Raw genomic sequence first — 17,643 nt, forward strand, 5'->3', positions numbered from 1 at the left:
ACAAGTACCTCGGAGTATGGGTAAATGAGGGGGATAGATATATGGAGGTACAAGAGAAAGCATCGGTAGCAAAGGGAAAGAGGAATGCTGCAATTATGAAGCACAGAGCTTTATGGGGATACAATAGGTACGAGGTGCTTCGAGGGCTGTGGAAGGGTGTGATGGTCCCGGGGCTTACATTTGGGAACTCAGTAGTGTGCATGAAGTCAGAGGTACAATCCGGAATGGATGTAAATCAAAGGACGGTGGGCCGCCTCGCGTTGGGCGCTCACGGGAAGACGACAAATGAGGCTGTAAAGGGTGATATGGGATGGACAGGCTTTGAAGTGAGGGAAGCTCAGAGCAAAATGAGATTCGAAGAGAGGCTGAGGAAAATGAAGAACAGTAGATGGGCAGAGAAGGTTTTCAGGTATTTGTATAGAAAAAGCGTTGACACGCAGTGGAGAAAAAGAACTAGGAGGCTCACCAGTAAATATACGGCTAGCAGTGCGGGCGATATGGCAACAAGGAGCATTAAGCGGAAGGTCAGAGAGGCGGAGAGGACTTATTGGATGGCAGCGATGGAAAAGAAGCCGGCTCTGAGTAACTACCGAAAGGGAAAAAACGAAATAAGGAGGGAAAGGTTTTATGATAATTCAAGGGGAAGCGCTTTACTGTTTGAAGCAAGGTCGGGCTGCCTTAGAACGCGTAGTTATAAAGCGAGATTCAGTAACCAAGAAGAACAATGTACATGCTGCGGGGGAACTAAGGAAACGATGGAACATGTACTGATTGAATGTGGCGATATTCACCCAGGTATACGTGTGGGCACGAGTCTACATGAAGCCTTGGGTTTTAGGGACAACAATGGAAAGCTGCACACGTCCGCGATAGAAATAAGTAAGAGACGGTTAGAGTATTGGTGGCAGAAAAGTAGAGATAAAGAACAAAAATAAATAATGGGGGAAAATAAGGTCATTCTGCCTTAAGAGGCAGAGAGGTGGACCGTGAATTTATATTGTTTTGGTATAATAACATAGATTTAATCAATGTAGATAAGGTATTAGGCCAACATGAAACAAGGAAGGTTTTTTTTTTTTTTTTTTTTCTTCGAGCCTGGTGGCAGACATGTCACCGCCCCGTTTTAAAGGGGACGCTCATAGCATCCATCCATCCATCGTCTGCTACTCTGCGGCCGTTTCGACGGCATTCGAGTGAGACTCACGCCCGTATTCTGTGACGAACTGCCGGCATATATGTGACTGTTTTAGCAAATTTGGACAGAGGCTTAAGTAAAATACGCCGTGCGGTTAAGTATGCATTGTATAGTGGTTGACCAACGTGTAACGCCGTAGGCTTGCGCTGTGTGGGACGCCGCATATGATGCTGTGGCCTTAAGCATACATGATGGAAACTGAGGACGAAGTGGTGAGGATCGTGTGAGGTGCAGACTTACGCCAGCGCCACCTTAGCGGTTTAACCAATAAACCGTCTCCGAGAGACGTCAGTCACTGTCTCCAACAGTCCATTCAAGTGCATAGAATTTCTAAATAATTCCTCATATCTTTATTTTCGAAATATTTTGTAATTATGCATAATAGTTACTTTGTATGAACGCTATGCACTAGGCGAAACAGCGCCATGAGTGCTGAAGCTGACGACAGCGAACAGGTGCTGACTAGCACCATGCGTGCCGTCCCTAGCGGCGGAAGTAATGAACTAGAACAGGCGCACTGGAGTGGGGACATCTGATTAGATCAACAGTTCCTGTAGGTCGCGCTCGAAAGCGTCCGGCCTCTTGGTGATCGATGCCAATCCGAATCCGACAAATCCCATTATTCCCATACATGCAAAAGCACCGCAGCACGTTTTTCGTCTAGGCAGTAGTGAGAAACTCTACGCCAACCGTACAGCGGCATGCTTGCAAAAGTGCGCGCGGAAACATTCTTTGCGCACAATCCAAGTTGCTAGCCCATTTGAGACGAAAAGCAGGCGAAGCTACATCGGCGCAGAATAGCTGCTCAGAATCGCGTATGCAGAGATTCTTAGCGAGTCGCATCGTATTGCCTCTACCGTAGTACGCACTGATGAGCTTTCTGATAAGCTACCGGTCGCTGACCGCTAAGTCATGTGTGGGGTCATTAATGGTCGTTACTGACGTAATCTTGAATATCCAGCGCATCACGCCTACACAAAGTGTTATGGACGTGCTGAATGTAACTGGTGCATAGTTATAGTATTCCTAAATTAGATTAACGCTCCGCAAGCTATACAACCATTCTGTTGCCAGTAAGCCCTACAAGTACATAGGGCCAGTTGGTGCATGATGAACTTGAAAATGGGGGTGACAGTTAGACACGGATGAACGCTGGCGTTTCAGCGTTCGTCGTTGCTTAAAGCCTTCCTCTTGTGTACGTGTACTTGCGTATTCACTGATACCCCTGTTTTCAAGTTTTTTTGGACCTACGTGGTCTCACCGATTGACAGAAAATAGAGTGCTTCTTTCGGACAATAAGTTCGGTGGAAAAACTTTATTAATTATTCAAGGTAGGGAACTGGGACTAAGGGAAAGGGTATAATGGGAAAGAGCGCGTTAGGAGGTCCCTATTCCAGGACTACAGTGATCCTGGCTACACGCCCCGCCTGCTCCAAGACGCCTCTTTGGACCTACAGCCATGGCTAAGCGAGGATGATCTCCCACGGCTCCCTAAAATTGTAACATATGCGAGTCTGCCTCCTGTGATCTTTCTGCGCATCTCTATGTCACATGTGGCAGTAACGACCGTGCACCCCGCCATGGACATGCGCCGGCATGCAATGTGGGATTCATGTGGTGGGCCCTTTCCCAGTAGGGATAGGTGCGCGTTTGTATTTTTCTGTAGGCGCGAGCTTCTGCTACTCCCAGCTGCCGATGCGGCGCGGCAAGACATTTTCTCGTGCAACGTTGGTGTTCGAAGATGTCTTGGGTCTTGAGCGGACTATCTCGGCAAGGGCCGTGGCTCCCAGCTCGGTTTGTAAGTTCTCGAGCTAGGGAGTCCGCCCTTTCGTTGCCTGTGATGCCCTCGTGACCTGGACACCATAAGATCGCATGTTCTTTTTGGAGTGCGTCGCCTAATACTCTTAGCGCGATTCATGGCAATCTACCTTGTACGTACGTTCTGCACGCTCTTGGGAGTCGAAGGTAACCAGTCCCGACTGCCCGGCGCTGTCGCTGCGTTTGATAAGGTCGTCCAACCGCTACAGATTATGCTTGTTTTCTTTTTATTTTGTCTATGTGCCATACACTCATTCATGGCTTTACGCTATATCCTTCGTTTCCTTTATCTTTAATGCTCCCTTCTAACCTCTCCCATGGCAGAGTATCAAACCGTCTATCGTCATATCTTTAATTCCCCTTGTACCCTCTCGCTCTATTTGCCGCAAATTTCACTGCTGTGTTTTGCAAGAGCTACCGCTAGTCAAGGCAATCCAGGGCTAGCAGATGTACTTTAAATGCACCACCAAATTCTCATAATGATGTGACTCAGAACAGAAAGTGAGGAAACTCCTGAGGAGGGTGTTAAAGAGGGTAAAGGAAAGGCGGCGATACCGGCGTCATGCAACTTCGTACAAAAGTCGGAGGCTGTGCTTATTTTAATTTTCTCATGACTCTCCCTTACTACTTCTAGATTGTCGACTTCGAAGCGGAAGCCTTCCATTCTGACAACATCGACGTCGCTCACCACGAGTTCGACTATGTCCGCAACGAAGACGCGGTCAGCGCACTCCAGCGCCCATTTGCCGCCAGGTTCAACGATGGAAAGGTATAGCGTCTTTTAAGACTTTACCCCCAGTGTGGTATATGAGTGTAATGACATCTCCTTACCCGAACATTGCCAATATGCGCAAATAACTGTAATTGAGCGGCTGCTTTAAAGCTGTTCTGTTCTGTTCTCACTGGCTTGCTGTGGAGAGGTTTACGTTTATGTCACCCCGGCTGATACATTTCTACAAGTACTAAAAAAAAAGAAAATAAAAGAAGAAAGAAAGCAGCTGTTTATCGAAATCATGAATACCGCTCCTTCATAGTGGCCGTTCAGGTTCGCACAAACTTAAGAGCATAGGACACCAGTGCAATGTGAAGCGTGCTATACGTTTTGTTTCTTTTTTTTGTTTTTTTAAGAAACCCATGTTTCTCAACATAAACGGCGTGTTATTGCCACTGCATCGCAGGTCGAGGAGATCGAAATCGACAAAAACGAGCCCACCTGGGCGAGGAACATGAAGAAAGGCGTCCTGTCTTTATTTCAATTGGACTTGTTCAAGGGGCGCCAACAGAACCCGCAAGCACGGAAGTACAATGTCAAAGAGGTGAGTGGGCCAAGAGTACGAAGGTAAGATGTGTCAGCTCAACAACTGGGTCAGCGAGAAGCCGGCCGCGACCCAAAATCTTGTAAAACTGATGAACTTCGACTGTCTAAAGCGCCTGAGTCTTTTCTTACGGCATCATTCCTGTGCCTCCGTGCACGGTATACGTTTCAAACGTTCAATGCGATACAAAGGCTTCGAACCGTGTCATCTTGCTTTGTACAGGACGGTGTGCATGGTCCTTGCGACAGCCTGTACATCGTGCACACTGAAGACAACGGCCACATCGAGGTGACCAAGGCGAAGAACCTCGAGAAATGCGACCGCGAAATTTACGCCACGTACGGAAGGCAGAAAGGCTCCATCTGCGTCAAATGCGAATCTCAGAGGACGGTGAGTAACGGGGATTCTGAACTGGACGGGCAGATCTTTGGGTCGATTTCAGCGCGCAGCTACTTCTATTACTGTCACATGCCGATCAAGAGCGGACGTATGTCAAGCGGATGTATGTCTAGCATACATCCGCTTTACGATGCACTTGCGTCAAGTACAAACGCTGAAGCAAGCATGCGTGCCGCAGTAGCGTGCGACAAAGAACACAGCACCCGTTAATGCGTTTCCGATACAACACATTCGTGTTCGAGCAAACTTTGAATGTATGTATGTATGTATGTATGTATGTATGTATGTATGTATGTATGTATGTATGTATGTATGTATGTATGTATGTATGTATGTATGTATGTATGTATGTATGTATGTATGTATGTATGTATGTATGTATGTATGTATGTATGTATGTTACCCAATGTCAGTTATCTTGCAGGAGGTATGCTCACACGCTCTACGCGATTAGTAATCCATGCGTCGCAAACGCCTAGCACAGCTGGCGACATCGTACAGTTACTCACATTACTTAAGGAACAAGACGTGCTTTTGATATCGTAACAGAACTTAAGCAAACCACGGTTGACGTGATATTCAATACCTCAAATGCTTTATAGCACTGTCGACAGTAGGTAACACAGCGGTATCACACGCTCGATGTACCTAACAATTTACAATTTCTTTGATTCGGTTTCCGCAGCATCAACTTTCGGACACGTCTGAAGTTTATTACCGCCTCAAGGGAACCGCCCGGCACTACGTCATCGAGCGCGCCTGGTCGGAGTCGACGCAACTGATCAAGGGTAACAACGAAGGCAAAGAATTCCACGTCATGTTCAAGTGAGCGGCGTCGCTTATATTCTATCTGATCACATTTATTGCCCGAGTAAATCAGGCCTTTGAACCGAGGTTGACAGTAACACAACTATGTTCAATGACCTAAACCACAACTCTCTTTTAAAACATCAAAAACTACATGCAGGAAAAAGTACTTCGGCTAACAGCCTGCACGACCATACCCTGCTGACCCCGAAAAACGAAAGCGTAGAAATTAAAAACGCCGCAACAGACCGCTCGCAATGGCGGCCTACTTAAGAAAGTCAGTATATAACGAGCCAAAACAACAATAAAGCTTAATCAGAAACTAAAACTTCAGGCGCTCATTACTTATCCTGTGACACTTACATAAAGGTAAGGACTCAGGCTCATAAAAAAATAATGCTTTTCCTAGTAGTACATCGTACTTCTACAGGCATGACCATATCTAATGATACAGGAGGTCTACGTTATCTCTTCAATGTCCACCGAACAAAACATACACAGCTGCCTAACTTTACGCAAGTTTACCTTATTCTCTTAAAATACTGGAAAGAAAATCTGCCGGACAAATATGTGAAAATTCAGCGAATCTTTAGCAGTATGCAAGAGAAATATGTGCTATCATTACTCTTAATTACCTGTAGGTACTTTCAATTACCTTGATGTTGAACAGTGGGCAAAATTAGCCAAAAGTGCTGGTAATATACACTTTTTTTTTTCAATTTTCCCCGCTTAATGTTCACACAAAAAGGAAAAGTACCCGAACCAATATTTCCTGCGTATAGTTTCTCGCAAACTGTGCATTGTAGTAGAAACGAACAAGGTTCCCTTCATTGGCTGCTTGATGAGGTCATTCTTACTAGTATAAAATAAGAGTCAACAGTAAAGATCCAAGAAGGTAGGCACTAATCGTAGCCAAGCTGAATTCATATGAAAGCTGACAAATTTTTCATTCCCATAGTCGAACCCTGGACCAAGAGACAGAAAGAGAGATCACGGAGGAACACGTGATGCCTGCGGGAATGGTCAAGGAGCACTCATTGGCACAAGAGTTTGCAGTGTCCACCGACCTCAAGGATCCGCAGGACCTGAAGCACGTCAACGGATTCATCACGTACTTCGGTCTCCACTCCATCAAGGAACACGTAAGACGACTGCAAATGAGCCCTGCGGAATCCCGCAAGGTGGTAGAAGAGTTAACTGACCACTATCCGTTTGTAGTACGGAGCCACAAGAAAATCCACACGGATTTCTCAGAAAGGAAAGCTTAGTTGAAGAAACATTCTTCCTGGCCCGGGGATCGAATTCGGGACCAACGCCTTTCAGGGTCAGTCACTCTAACAATGAGCAAACCAGGATGCTAGCATGTGGCAGTGCTAGGGGGTGCGCCTAACTTTTCGAATAAATTTTGTGAAGCATTGCAGAGTTTTCGTTTAACGCGATACTCGGTAGTCGGGCTTGCCCAATTCCTGTGGCGCATGCCCACCTGACGTTTTCTGCGGACACCAAAGTTTTTTTTACGGCCAGCTTAAATATATACTTCCGCTTTTAAAAGGAAGCACGAATCACATTTAGTTACGCCGCTTAATTATTGCCCTGTCCATGGAGAAGCCTTTTCGCTAAGCACCTTTAGTCGCTTCCAAATACTTGAACGTCTCAACGTTCTTTATGAACAAAACTCGCGTGCCCGTCAATATCTTAATTAAAGCTGTCTCGCATTGTCTGCAGTTTCTTGTAGGCCTTCGAAGCCTAGCGCGACTCGAGTACACCGACGAGGACATCCGAAACATCGACAATGAGATCAATGCCGGCCAGCTCTTCCACATCACGTTTCACTCGTTCTCGACCTTCGACTACCAGGAAATCGACGACGTCTACCGGAACCACGTGCTCACTGCGCCCGAGGATATCAAGGACAGCATACGGTAATTGTAACTCCTAAGGACGCATCGCATGTTTTACGGTGTCGGATGGTGCAAGCGCGGGAAAAGATTGCAGTAATAGCGATGCTAAACTGCAGAGCACCAGTTAGGTACAGGACACAGAAGAACTAACACAGCACAGAAAAAGCGGTACCATTATGAACCACCTTATGACCATTATGAACCAACAGGACCAGCAACCAATTCCCTTAAAGGGGCCATGACACCCACTTTTCGGTCAGAAGCCGCGTTACGCGAGTTAATTCTTGTGCATTCGCATACAAGCTGGCGAAATCTTGGCACATTTGGTCGAGCACTCAATTAGTAATTAAATCTTTTTATGTAAGTACGCAAGCGACCTGAAAGTTCGCCAACACTGGCACACTTGCGAGCCCTGGGTCAGCTGCGCGTGCAATCGTGCCACTTCAGCTTTCTTCAGCTTGGCATTAAAACTGAACAATTTGCAGCGGCTGAAACTTTGATGGAAGACGACGGCTCTTCTCCATGCAGCACATGACGTCACACACGCCATGGCAAAATGACGGTCGCCGCCGGCGGGCGGGGTTAATAACCGGCGGCTTGCAGGGCTTATTTTGTACTGAAATATACTTGTACAGCGCATTTTTCATATAAGTATAGGTACAACACACCCTCTACTTCTATTTTTCTCTGAGAACCGCAAAAGGGTGGGTGACCGTGTCATGGCTCCTTTAAGACACATTTCTTCTGCAGTGGACCCTACTATTATAGCGCTTGTCATGTGCTGCGTGTGTTCGTCCGTGTCCCGTACCTAATTTTCACTCTGCAGTTTACCATTATGAACCAACTCGCCAAGCAAGGAATTCCCTTACGATACCGTAACTGCTAGGTCTCATAGTTTGAGTGTTTCCGGTATTGTACACCCAATAGCCGCTGCGGGTTTCCATAATTTAAAAGGCGCAGTAACGGAACTTCCGGTGCCGTCACGTGAGCAGAAACGTCGCGTTCCACGTCATTACCACCGCCGTGAAATATGAATGAAAGGAAAAGGACCCGCCTGGCGTTGCACGAAGCATCAGTATTTTTGCCAGTGTCAGTCGCTGGGCCGTGTCACTGGGAAGGCCAGTAACCTACGCCACGCCACTTCGCGGTCCTTACTATGGTGCCACCATCACTACTGCCAGAACCAGAGTCGATGACCTGCTCTGCGAATGACGTCCTACGCGAAGTTTCTGCTCTACCGCGAGTGACGGTGACTGGAAGTTCTGCTACTACTCTCTTTAGGGTATATAAACGCACTTCGCCGTTCACAAACGTACTTTCTGCACAGCTTCCGGCTTCGCCCACTGATGTAGGTCACTAAACCTTGCGGTCTGTAAACACAATGTCAAGTTGCAAGAATGTGGCAGTAGAGAAGTCCGCAGACTTTCATTATTTTATCTGTGCACAGCGACAATCTTGGAAATAAGCACTGAATTATATGCACAGAATTATAGATATTAGTACTGAGTCGATATACTCGTACGTCTTCCTTTTATGCGAGAACGTGCAGCGACTTTCCATACCCGAAACAACTCGGAAACGCTTTTTGTACTCGTGGAGCCGAGTGACAAATCACGTGATCAGAATATCCTCGAAGCCGCACGCTTGCTGCTGTTATCGCTAAACTGTCTATACTAAGCTTCGCATCCCTAAAGCTGCACGGTGTTTTGCTCCATGCTTTGTTAATCTCATTTTGTGAAGCACAGCTTTCTGCTTGTTTATTTCCGACGCCTATTCTTTTCACGTCTGCACTGAATGATTTGAACAAATCACGTGATGAAGTATCACTTAAACGACTTTCATGGGGCACAATGCGTCTGCTAGTATCATGCCATTTAGTTCTGTTCCTTTACTAGTGTGCTTTGTCATAAGGACACTTTTTACTACGCACTATACTCGGTTACAATTTGAGAAAAAATGGCAGCTCAGCCCTTCTCTCCCCGCCCCGGCCGAAAGAAACTGCAAGCCGGATCGATCTGAATGTGCGCCTATTTCTGCCACAGCCAGACTTGCTGAGGAGTGTCGCGAGCTCTCCAAAACCTTTACTACGAATAGCCAAGAGCGGCAGAAAAGTATTCGCGGTGACACCACCAGTTCTGCGTCCACGTTCCTTCCTGGAGCGCTCGTATGGCTCTCGGTCCCTACCACTGCACCTGGCCTCTCTTCCAAACTACTGCCCAAATACGAAGGCCCCTACCGTGTCGTCGAACGCACATCCCCGGTGAACTACCTCATCGAACCCATCTACCTTTCTTTGGACATGCGCCGTCGAGGGCGCGACATTGTCAACGTGGCGCGCCTGAACCCCTACCATGACCCGCTCATAGTGACAAGTTGCTAGGTCGCCAGGCGGCTCCCTTTTCGTAGCCGGGGAAATTGTAGCGAAGCATTCCTACTCAGTAATGGGTCGTCCTGTCGAGCGCCTTCCAGTGGGTCGTTCTCTTCTCTGAGAGCACGCCCCTCGTGCAGAGAGTCGGCCCCGCTTTGACTGTCGCTGCCGTGCGCCGTCGCTGAGTGCCCGTTAATAAACGTCTTGACAATACATACATATATATATATATATATATATATATATATATATATATATATATATATATATATATATATATATATGTATTGTCAATATATATATATATATATATATATATATATATATATATACCCGTGCAAAATGGAAAAACTTCAGGAGAGAAGAGGTTTCAAGCGCTAAGAAGCACCTAACGCTAGCCTATTAAAGGCGCAAGGCAACGCCATTCTAGATGCATTACGGAGCGAGGCATGCTCGCTAGGGATGCCGCGCACGCGCAGACCATGCATGGCACTATTTTTTCCATCGGCGCACTCTGATGGTAGCGCCTGCCTGCCCGGCGTTCCTAATTAGTTTTTTTTCTGCGGGGGGTGGGGGGGGGGTCAACCACGCTTTATGAATGTTTGTGCGTGCGCGTATATATACACATGCACAATTGAACAATTTCGGGGGAAGGGGGAGTTCTACTCCTACCTTCTCGTTTGACAAAATTGAACTGTAAATGGCTTGCCTGACGTCACCGAAACAGCCACGTTGAAGCAGGTAGCACCATGGTGGGACGCGAATATTGTTGTGATGCGCGTTAGTGTTATCAGCGCATCGCATGCTGGTTCCTTCGTAATTCAGGCACAGAGGCTCAATAACGTTCCGGCGACGTCATTATCACGCTGAAGCAGTTATTTCACCAAGTGATTACACTGGCTTGACGTCATCTAGGTCACCATGTTGTGCGTTCATGACGCCACGTGCAAGCTATCGATTCTCGCGAAGCTTTAATCGACGTTTGCTCATTCAGCCAATGAGCTCGTATGCAATACCTGAAGTTAGCTTCAGTGCTTTTCAGTTAGGCTTCTCGAGAACTGCCCTTAAAGCCGCCGCAACGGTAGAGTGGTTCAGAAGTACTTGCTGTTGGGCCAGTAGGTTCATACAGAGTACTGACCGTAAAAGTATGGTCACTTAGCGCAGAACAGCGAAAAAGGAGGAGAAAGAAGCAAGGTACAGTGGTTACGGTGGTCGGCTGCAGATGCGGGTTCGATCCCGGCCCCGGTGGTAGCATTTCGATGAGTCGAAATACTCGAGGCCCGTGTACTTAGATTTAGGTGCACGTTCAAGAACCTTATAGGTGATCCAGAGCCCTCCACTGCAGAGTGACTCATAATCATATCGTGGTTTTGGCCCGCAAAACCCAAGAAATTATTAACTACCCTTCTGGAATGAGGAACTTTTCCGAAAACTTTGGCACCTGCATTCAGAGCAAGCTTACGCTTAACCTGGAGACAAGACATCGTGGTGCACGTGGCTGACGACAATGCGACAACGTCATCATGAGAAGAGAGAGAGGGCAGAGGGGAGGGGGGGGTATTGTGACAGCAAAGCTGAGAGCAAAGCCTGAATCCATTTTTTGATGCGCTAACGAGAGAGCAAGGTAGACTTAAAAACCAGCCCGTTCTGCATACGTCAGTCTCTTCAGTCCCTGCAAGATATGCCCGCCACCGTGTAGAAAAGAAAACTTGTATCCTCAGTACTCACAATGACAGGCGTTGCCGAGGATGTAGGGGCTTCGTCCTGGAACAACGCGTTGCAGAACACAAGCACAGTCACGCCCCCACCTGCGCAGAGCGCGCGAGCAGCCGGCTTTGCTCTGCGGGCAGAAACCTTGCGGCGGTTGCGGTGTCCGACGTAGTGTACCCAACAACACGCGCGACCTATCAGTCATGCGAACCTGCTTTGCACGGGTGGCAACGTTGAAGGGTGCCCTTGCTAAACCGAATTTGCACTCGGCCTCAGGGCCCTTGCGTCATCTCGATGCCAAAGAATGACGCCTTTGCATGGGATGTGACAGCACGCATCCGCACATTCACAACAAACGGTGAGCGCTTTCTTGGCGTTCTGAAATACGCGGTCACATGAAAAGGTGATAACCTCGAGCAATGCGAACAGCCCGCAGAACGAATGTGCTTACCAATATCATTACCGGTTTAAAGGGCCCCTAAACCACTCCGAGTTCAAGGACGAGACAGTGCTTTCTTTCGCGCCTTCGCAACCCTTCCTACAGGCTCTATCTCCTCCTCGCCACTTATTTCTTCATATAAAACGTGGGCAATGTCAGCACCAAGCGTTGTGAGAATCATGATTTCGCGCTTTTCGGTTACAAGCTGTTATCTCCGCTTGCGCAGTCGAAGACGTACGAAACGAAGTGAAACCAGTCGATGATAGTCATGCGAGACACGGCAAAACGGGCGTGCAACTGGACAACAAAGCAAGGTAAGCGACAATTCACAACTGATGTCCCTCGTATATGAACCAAGAGAGAGCTTATTTCCCCATGACGTCACGTGCACAGGCCGCTGGCCTCGCGAATTGTGCCGAAAAGACGGGAAACGCCACAACAGAATAACGCGCTCGCTTTTTTGTATTTTTAGAGGTAGTTTACGGACCCTTTAAATCAACGTGCACCGATCTGCCTAGTCGTCGCATGTTCCTGGGCACGCCGCGTCCGAAGGTGCCGCCCGTGGAGCAAAGCCGGCTGCTCGCACGCTCTACACAGACGTGGACGCCCCAATACAACGACTCCTCTACCCAGTAGGTAAACGGAACGTGCGAGCGCTGGCTGATCTGTGTGTTCCGGCGTTAGCAGTGCTATCACGTGTAACATGCATAAAGGAAATCTGCGGCGCCTTTCGATATGCTCTCAAATTCTGCCCGATTAACGGCTCAGGCAGTCGACGAACCTCTGTGCACTTGCAGCCATAGAGTTTCAAAATAACACGCTAGAGGTAAATGTGGCGCTAGCGTCTATGGAAGCTGCGACGCATGACGCTTCAGCCAGCATGGGAATGATGGGCAGTACATGGATTTGCGTAAGCTTCGTTCTTTCGGCTCCGTGTGGCCGCCTGCAGCCGCTTTATCGTAATACGAAGTTCGGCAAAAGTTCAGCAGTCCCTCTTCACCACGTTTACCTGTTTAGGTTCACCGATTCCAATCGGGCTTACGAGGTTCACACCGAGCCACTCTTGTATCCGAAACAAAATTCAAAACAAAACGATAAAAAAGTCACTCGTGCGTCCGAAGCCGCAAGCACGAAGACTAGGCCAATCCATGTACTACTCATCATTCCCATGGTGGCTGAACGACTGCAGCGCCGCAGTTCCCTCTAGTAGATATTATATCAAACTCTATGGCCGTTTCGTTTCATCACCACCTTCATCCTCAACACCTTCTCTCTACTCTCTTTTCCACCCAGTTCCCTTTCCTAACGCTGAGTAGCAGGTCAGAAAATTGATTCAGGCCGACCTCTCGGGTTCTTCAGGACCAAATAAAGTTCCTTCCATCCATCCATCCAGGCCGACCTCTCAGCTTTTCTCCCATAATAAACCCTCTCTCTCTCTCTCTCTCTCTCTCTCTCTATATATATATATATATATATATATATATATATATATATATATATATATATATATATATATATATATATATATATATATATATATATATATATATATATTATATATGGCCGCACCGGCCTCGCCGCGTCTATTTCACTTCAGTTTGAACTTTCGCTAAGCATTGGCGGTTAGAGCCTCAGGGCTATAACAAAGGGATAGCCGCGGTTCAAATGCAGCCTACTTACCATTTCGTCATCGGCCAAAAAGAAGAGCACACCGTAAGTTTGGAAGACAGCAGCCTGTACTTTATTTATTTGAATGAACGGCGTGAGATTTTCATGCGAAAGCCTTTTTTTTTTTTCTTCTTAACTGTACAACGCTGATCGCGAGAAAAGCACGCGGTTTACAGACCACGCGTTCAAACTTTCCCGAGAAAGGCAACATGGTGAAATACAGCTTGAATGGAAAACAGTGAACAAAATAACTATCGAGAACCACAAACAACAACGGCGGCAACAAAAAAGCAAAATAAAAATGAAACCCAACAACATCCACAAACGAGTATTTAGGAAAAGTAAAATCACATGTGTTCCCCTCGTGTCAGTTTTATATTTCTTTATGAAAACTTCTGCACAGCCTTTGGCGCTAGCGTGTCGGCTAACGCGGGCGCACGCGCTTGTGACGTACACGCTGAGCATGTACGTCACAGGTGACGTGGCTGCCACGTGACGCACACGCTCGGCACGCGGGAAGGGAAATAACTTAAAACAGTAGGACAGGCTGTACAGGAGATTATGCACGGTGCAAAAAAATGCTCTTGCCAAAGGTATCAACGCGTAGGAGCGCATAGGAACAGGCGACTCTCCCGAATGCATGGGAAGGGCACGCAGCTTTTGCACTGATCATAAGAGCTTTGTCGGTGCGCCAACAAACACGGTGACACGGTGAAGTCAGCGAAACCAAAGAGGCCAGCAGATGTGTTATACTCGGTTACTAACTAAGAGAAATATTTCAGGTCCGCGCACAGCCATTGCTGTACCTCCCACAAAGAACTCGCGTAAATGCTCCAACCAATAGCGCTTACTCAATTTCGTGACGTCATGCACATCTCGAGTGTTTCGGATAGTTTACTTTCCCATAGACACACGTTTTTGTCGCTGGTTTTAGGTCGGAAACTCGAACGTCCTGGTAAATTTCATCATGGATATTGAAATCGCTGCTCAGCCAAACGTCACGTTTTAGGCAGTAACGACGAACCTTTAGCTTTTAATATGAGAAGTATTTACGTTAGCCAAGTAAAATTCCTTATGGTTCCAGAGGAAACCCGCAGGCACGACTGTCCTTCGCTGTAGAAGGGCGGGCGCGCCGCGGTTTGGTGGGCGGGGCTGAGATTTGTGTCTTAGTTTCTAACTAGCACGTCATCGTGCAGTGTTACACAGAACAGACTGCCTGCATTCGAAACGTCCAATGGCTACATCGCATCTTCTACCGTAGAAGTGCTCCGGGGCACTGATCATCCCAAAGAAAACGTCTCGAAGTACACGTAAATCGAAAAGACAACGCGGTACCATTCAACTGGCTATCCGTCAAACGGCAAATCGTAGAAACATGCACATCAAATGTTTCTGTCAGGTACCAAGATGTTCCACCTGTCGGCGGTGATATTCATTCTAAACTCCACCAAACGCCGCTACCGGCAACCGCGTCGCTATCGAACTGTTCATCATGTTCCATCAGGTACCAACAGGTTCTAACCTAAGGAACTGTTCAGAGCTGCAACAGTCGTGCCAGGAACCGCGTTTTAGAATGCCTAGGTTCCACCAGGTTCCATGAGATAACGACAGATTTCAATAGTATATCAAAGCACTCATTCAGACTTATAAGAACAACGGTCGTATTCACAACCTCAGGTCCCATGTCGGGTACCATGAAGCTCTAACATGCTCCGATTGATGCCCACATGATGTCTCTTGTCACACGTCATAGTGGGCACTGCGCTGTAACAACGTGTTCACTAGCCATTTTAGTTGTACAGCTGCGGTAGGGGAGCCACTAGCAGTCAGTGTTGCCAGGCGTTCACCAACCAAGCATGAAGCTGCTAGTTGTGAAATAACTTGTCACATTGCGTCTCGTAACTTAGCAGTAACGGCTTTCCGCGTTCGCTTTGGATGCTCTTCCTGCGCTCTTTAACATTAAACGTGTCTAAGCAGTTGCGCACAACACTGTGTTTCTGCAAGTCGGGACTAAAGAATGTTCAAGAAGGCATGAGAACGGCGATACGACACTTCATCTGAGTGTATGTAACTCACTGCTAAGATTACTCTTATGGTCACTCTTAAGAAGGATAGCGGTCTCTCTGCGACAGCTATGAAGTATTAGGCAGACCCTACCATGTACCAGATTTGGACATGCTGACATCTTCGCAGGCTTTTGCTTTTTGTGTCTTGAAACATAAGCCAGAAACGAAGACTCATTCTCATCTAAGTCATCCTGACAGCAGCCTATTTGAAGCGTTGCGTTTTCTGACTGTCTTTTTGTACTTTTACACACCACACATTGTTCTACATTCAGCGGCACTTGAATCTGCGAGTACATAACAAGAATCAGTATTTGCCAAATATCAGCAGCGTGTTCGTGGTCTTACCGCCCTTTCAATTTAGGCAAAGTCACCGAGAAAAAAGCAAGATCATAATTAGGCAGCGGTAAACGTTTAGCCTACCAGTACAATGTGAACGTCGTGCTGATTCCCGAAACATTAAGACAGCTTGACCGTAACGTATGCCAGACAGTCTGTGCTTCCACTGTTCGCAGTACTTTTTTTTTGGTCTAACGGCAAAGTGTCATGGTGTAAATCATTGTACAAAGTTGACTAGACACACACAAAAAAAGAGCAACAAAAAAAACTGACCCCCAGCCGAAGAAAAGTGTCGGCTAAGAAAACACTACATGCAAAGTGCCTAATTGACAAGCCGGGGACTAGAAGACACACAGACTAAACAGATGGCCACATATAGTGCATCATCGGTGCTCAATTCATGAAGGGTTGATTTGAACATAATTTTACGCACGCGAGCTTCAGACTAGCGGCATAGCAGCATGCGAGGTACTACTCGTTGTATTCTCGCGTAACATAGACCAAAAAAAGCTCAGGTGGTGGCCGGTGATGGTCTATCTTGGTTAATGTGGCAACAGTGCCGTCCACTGCATGCACTGTTTACATTATCGTCTTTCACGTTCACCAGCGTCACCAGTTATTTTTCTTTCTTTTTTTCTTCCACAGTGACGACTCTATATAAAGTTGCTGTGTTCCAGCCCACAGATTCTCAAATGATCTACCACTAGTTAACTGACGTCACCGAAGAAGTGTAGGTCATTGGCCCACCTACGAGACTGGCGCAAACACCACAGATCTCTGGCTCCGTTCTCAGATGATACCGAAAAGTTCTAAAGAAATATATCTATCTAGTCGTCGAAAGCAACAGTTGCTGAAAGGCGCTTGTCCGTCGCTTATGATTACTGGAACAATGGAAATTATTTTAGCAGCCGCAACGACATCCCACGCCTTTCACATACTGACAGCAAAACGGTTGATAAGTGGACAACTCTTCGAGAACATGACATCACGAGTTCAGAACATGACGTCATGACGCGATGATGACGGCAATAAGCGTTGTACAGAGGCAAACGTCCATCTAAACAACAATTCCCACTTATAATTCGTTGTAGCAGACACTAAGCTCACTTCAGACAACAACCGAATTCGTCGCAAGGTTTGATGTTCGAGCACAACAAATCAAGAAAAAAATAATAGAAATTAAACAGTGGTAATGTTCACTCATCGGCTTTGTATAGTTCGTAAACCGTTGCGCACATTCGCGCAGGCGTTGCGTCGGTCCCGCTTTCTTTTTTGTTTACTTGTTGCAGCACTTGGCGGCGAAGCTTTTGCTCTGTTTGTCGTTGAGAGTGAGGCTGTCCTTCTCGTGGGGGACGGCATGCTTCATCATGCTCCTACAGACACACACACACACACACACGCAAACACAAACAAAGAAAAAGAAGAAGACTGTGTAAGTTATCGAAACACGGGCTAGTTGGTTAGAGCAACACACACGCACACACAAATACGGGAAAAACAAAATGGCGGCAGGGTCGTATGACGAAGTTAGAAAATTTTCAGGCGTAGGATGTTAAGCTAGTTACTTGATTAGTTAGTTAGTTATTTAATTAGTTTGTGAAACTTGATGTGCTTAGCATG

General features: G+C 46.9%; 1 protein-coding gene across 2 annotated transcripts in view; it reads right to left on the reverse strand.

Moving 5' to 3' along the window:
• Positions 1 to 13,673: 13,673 nt before the first annotated feature.
• The window catches only part of LOC119404822 (ras and EF-hand domain-containing protein homolog), a 115,499-nt gene continuing 111,529 nt past the window's right edge, over positions 13,674 to 17,643 (reverse strand). For both annotated transcript variants that reach the window (XM_049419028.1, XM_049419027.1), the window contains one exon: positions 13,674 to 17,396. In XM_049419028.1, the coding sequence (XP_049274985.1) occupies positions 17,300 to 17,396 (97 nt within the window). In that variant the 3' untranslated portion in view covers positions 13,674 to 17,299. The remainder of the gene's footprint in view (positions 17,397 to 17,643) is intronic.

Source organism: Rhipicephalus sanguineus, chromosome 9, assembly GCF_013339695.2.
Source record: "Rhipicephalus sanguineus isolate Rsan-2018 chromosome 9, BIME_Rsan_1.4, whole genome shotgun sequence".
Lineage (NCBI taxonomy): Eukaryota > Metazoa > Arthropoda > Arachnida > Ixodida > Ixodidae > Rhipicephalus > Rhipicephalus sanguineus.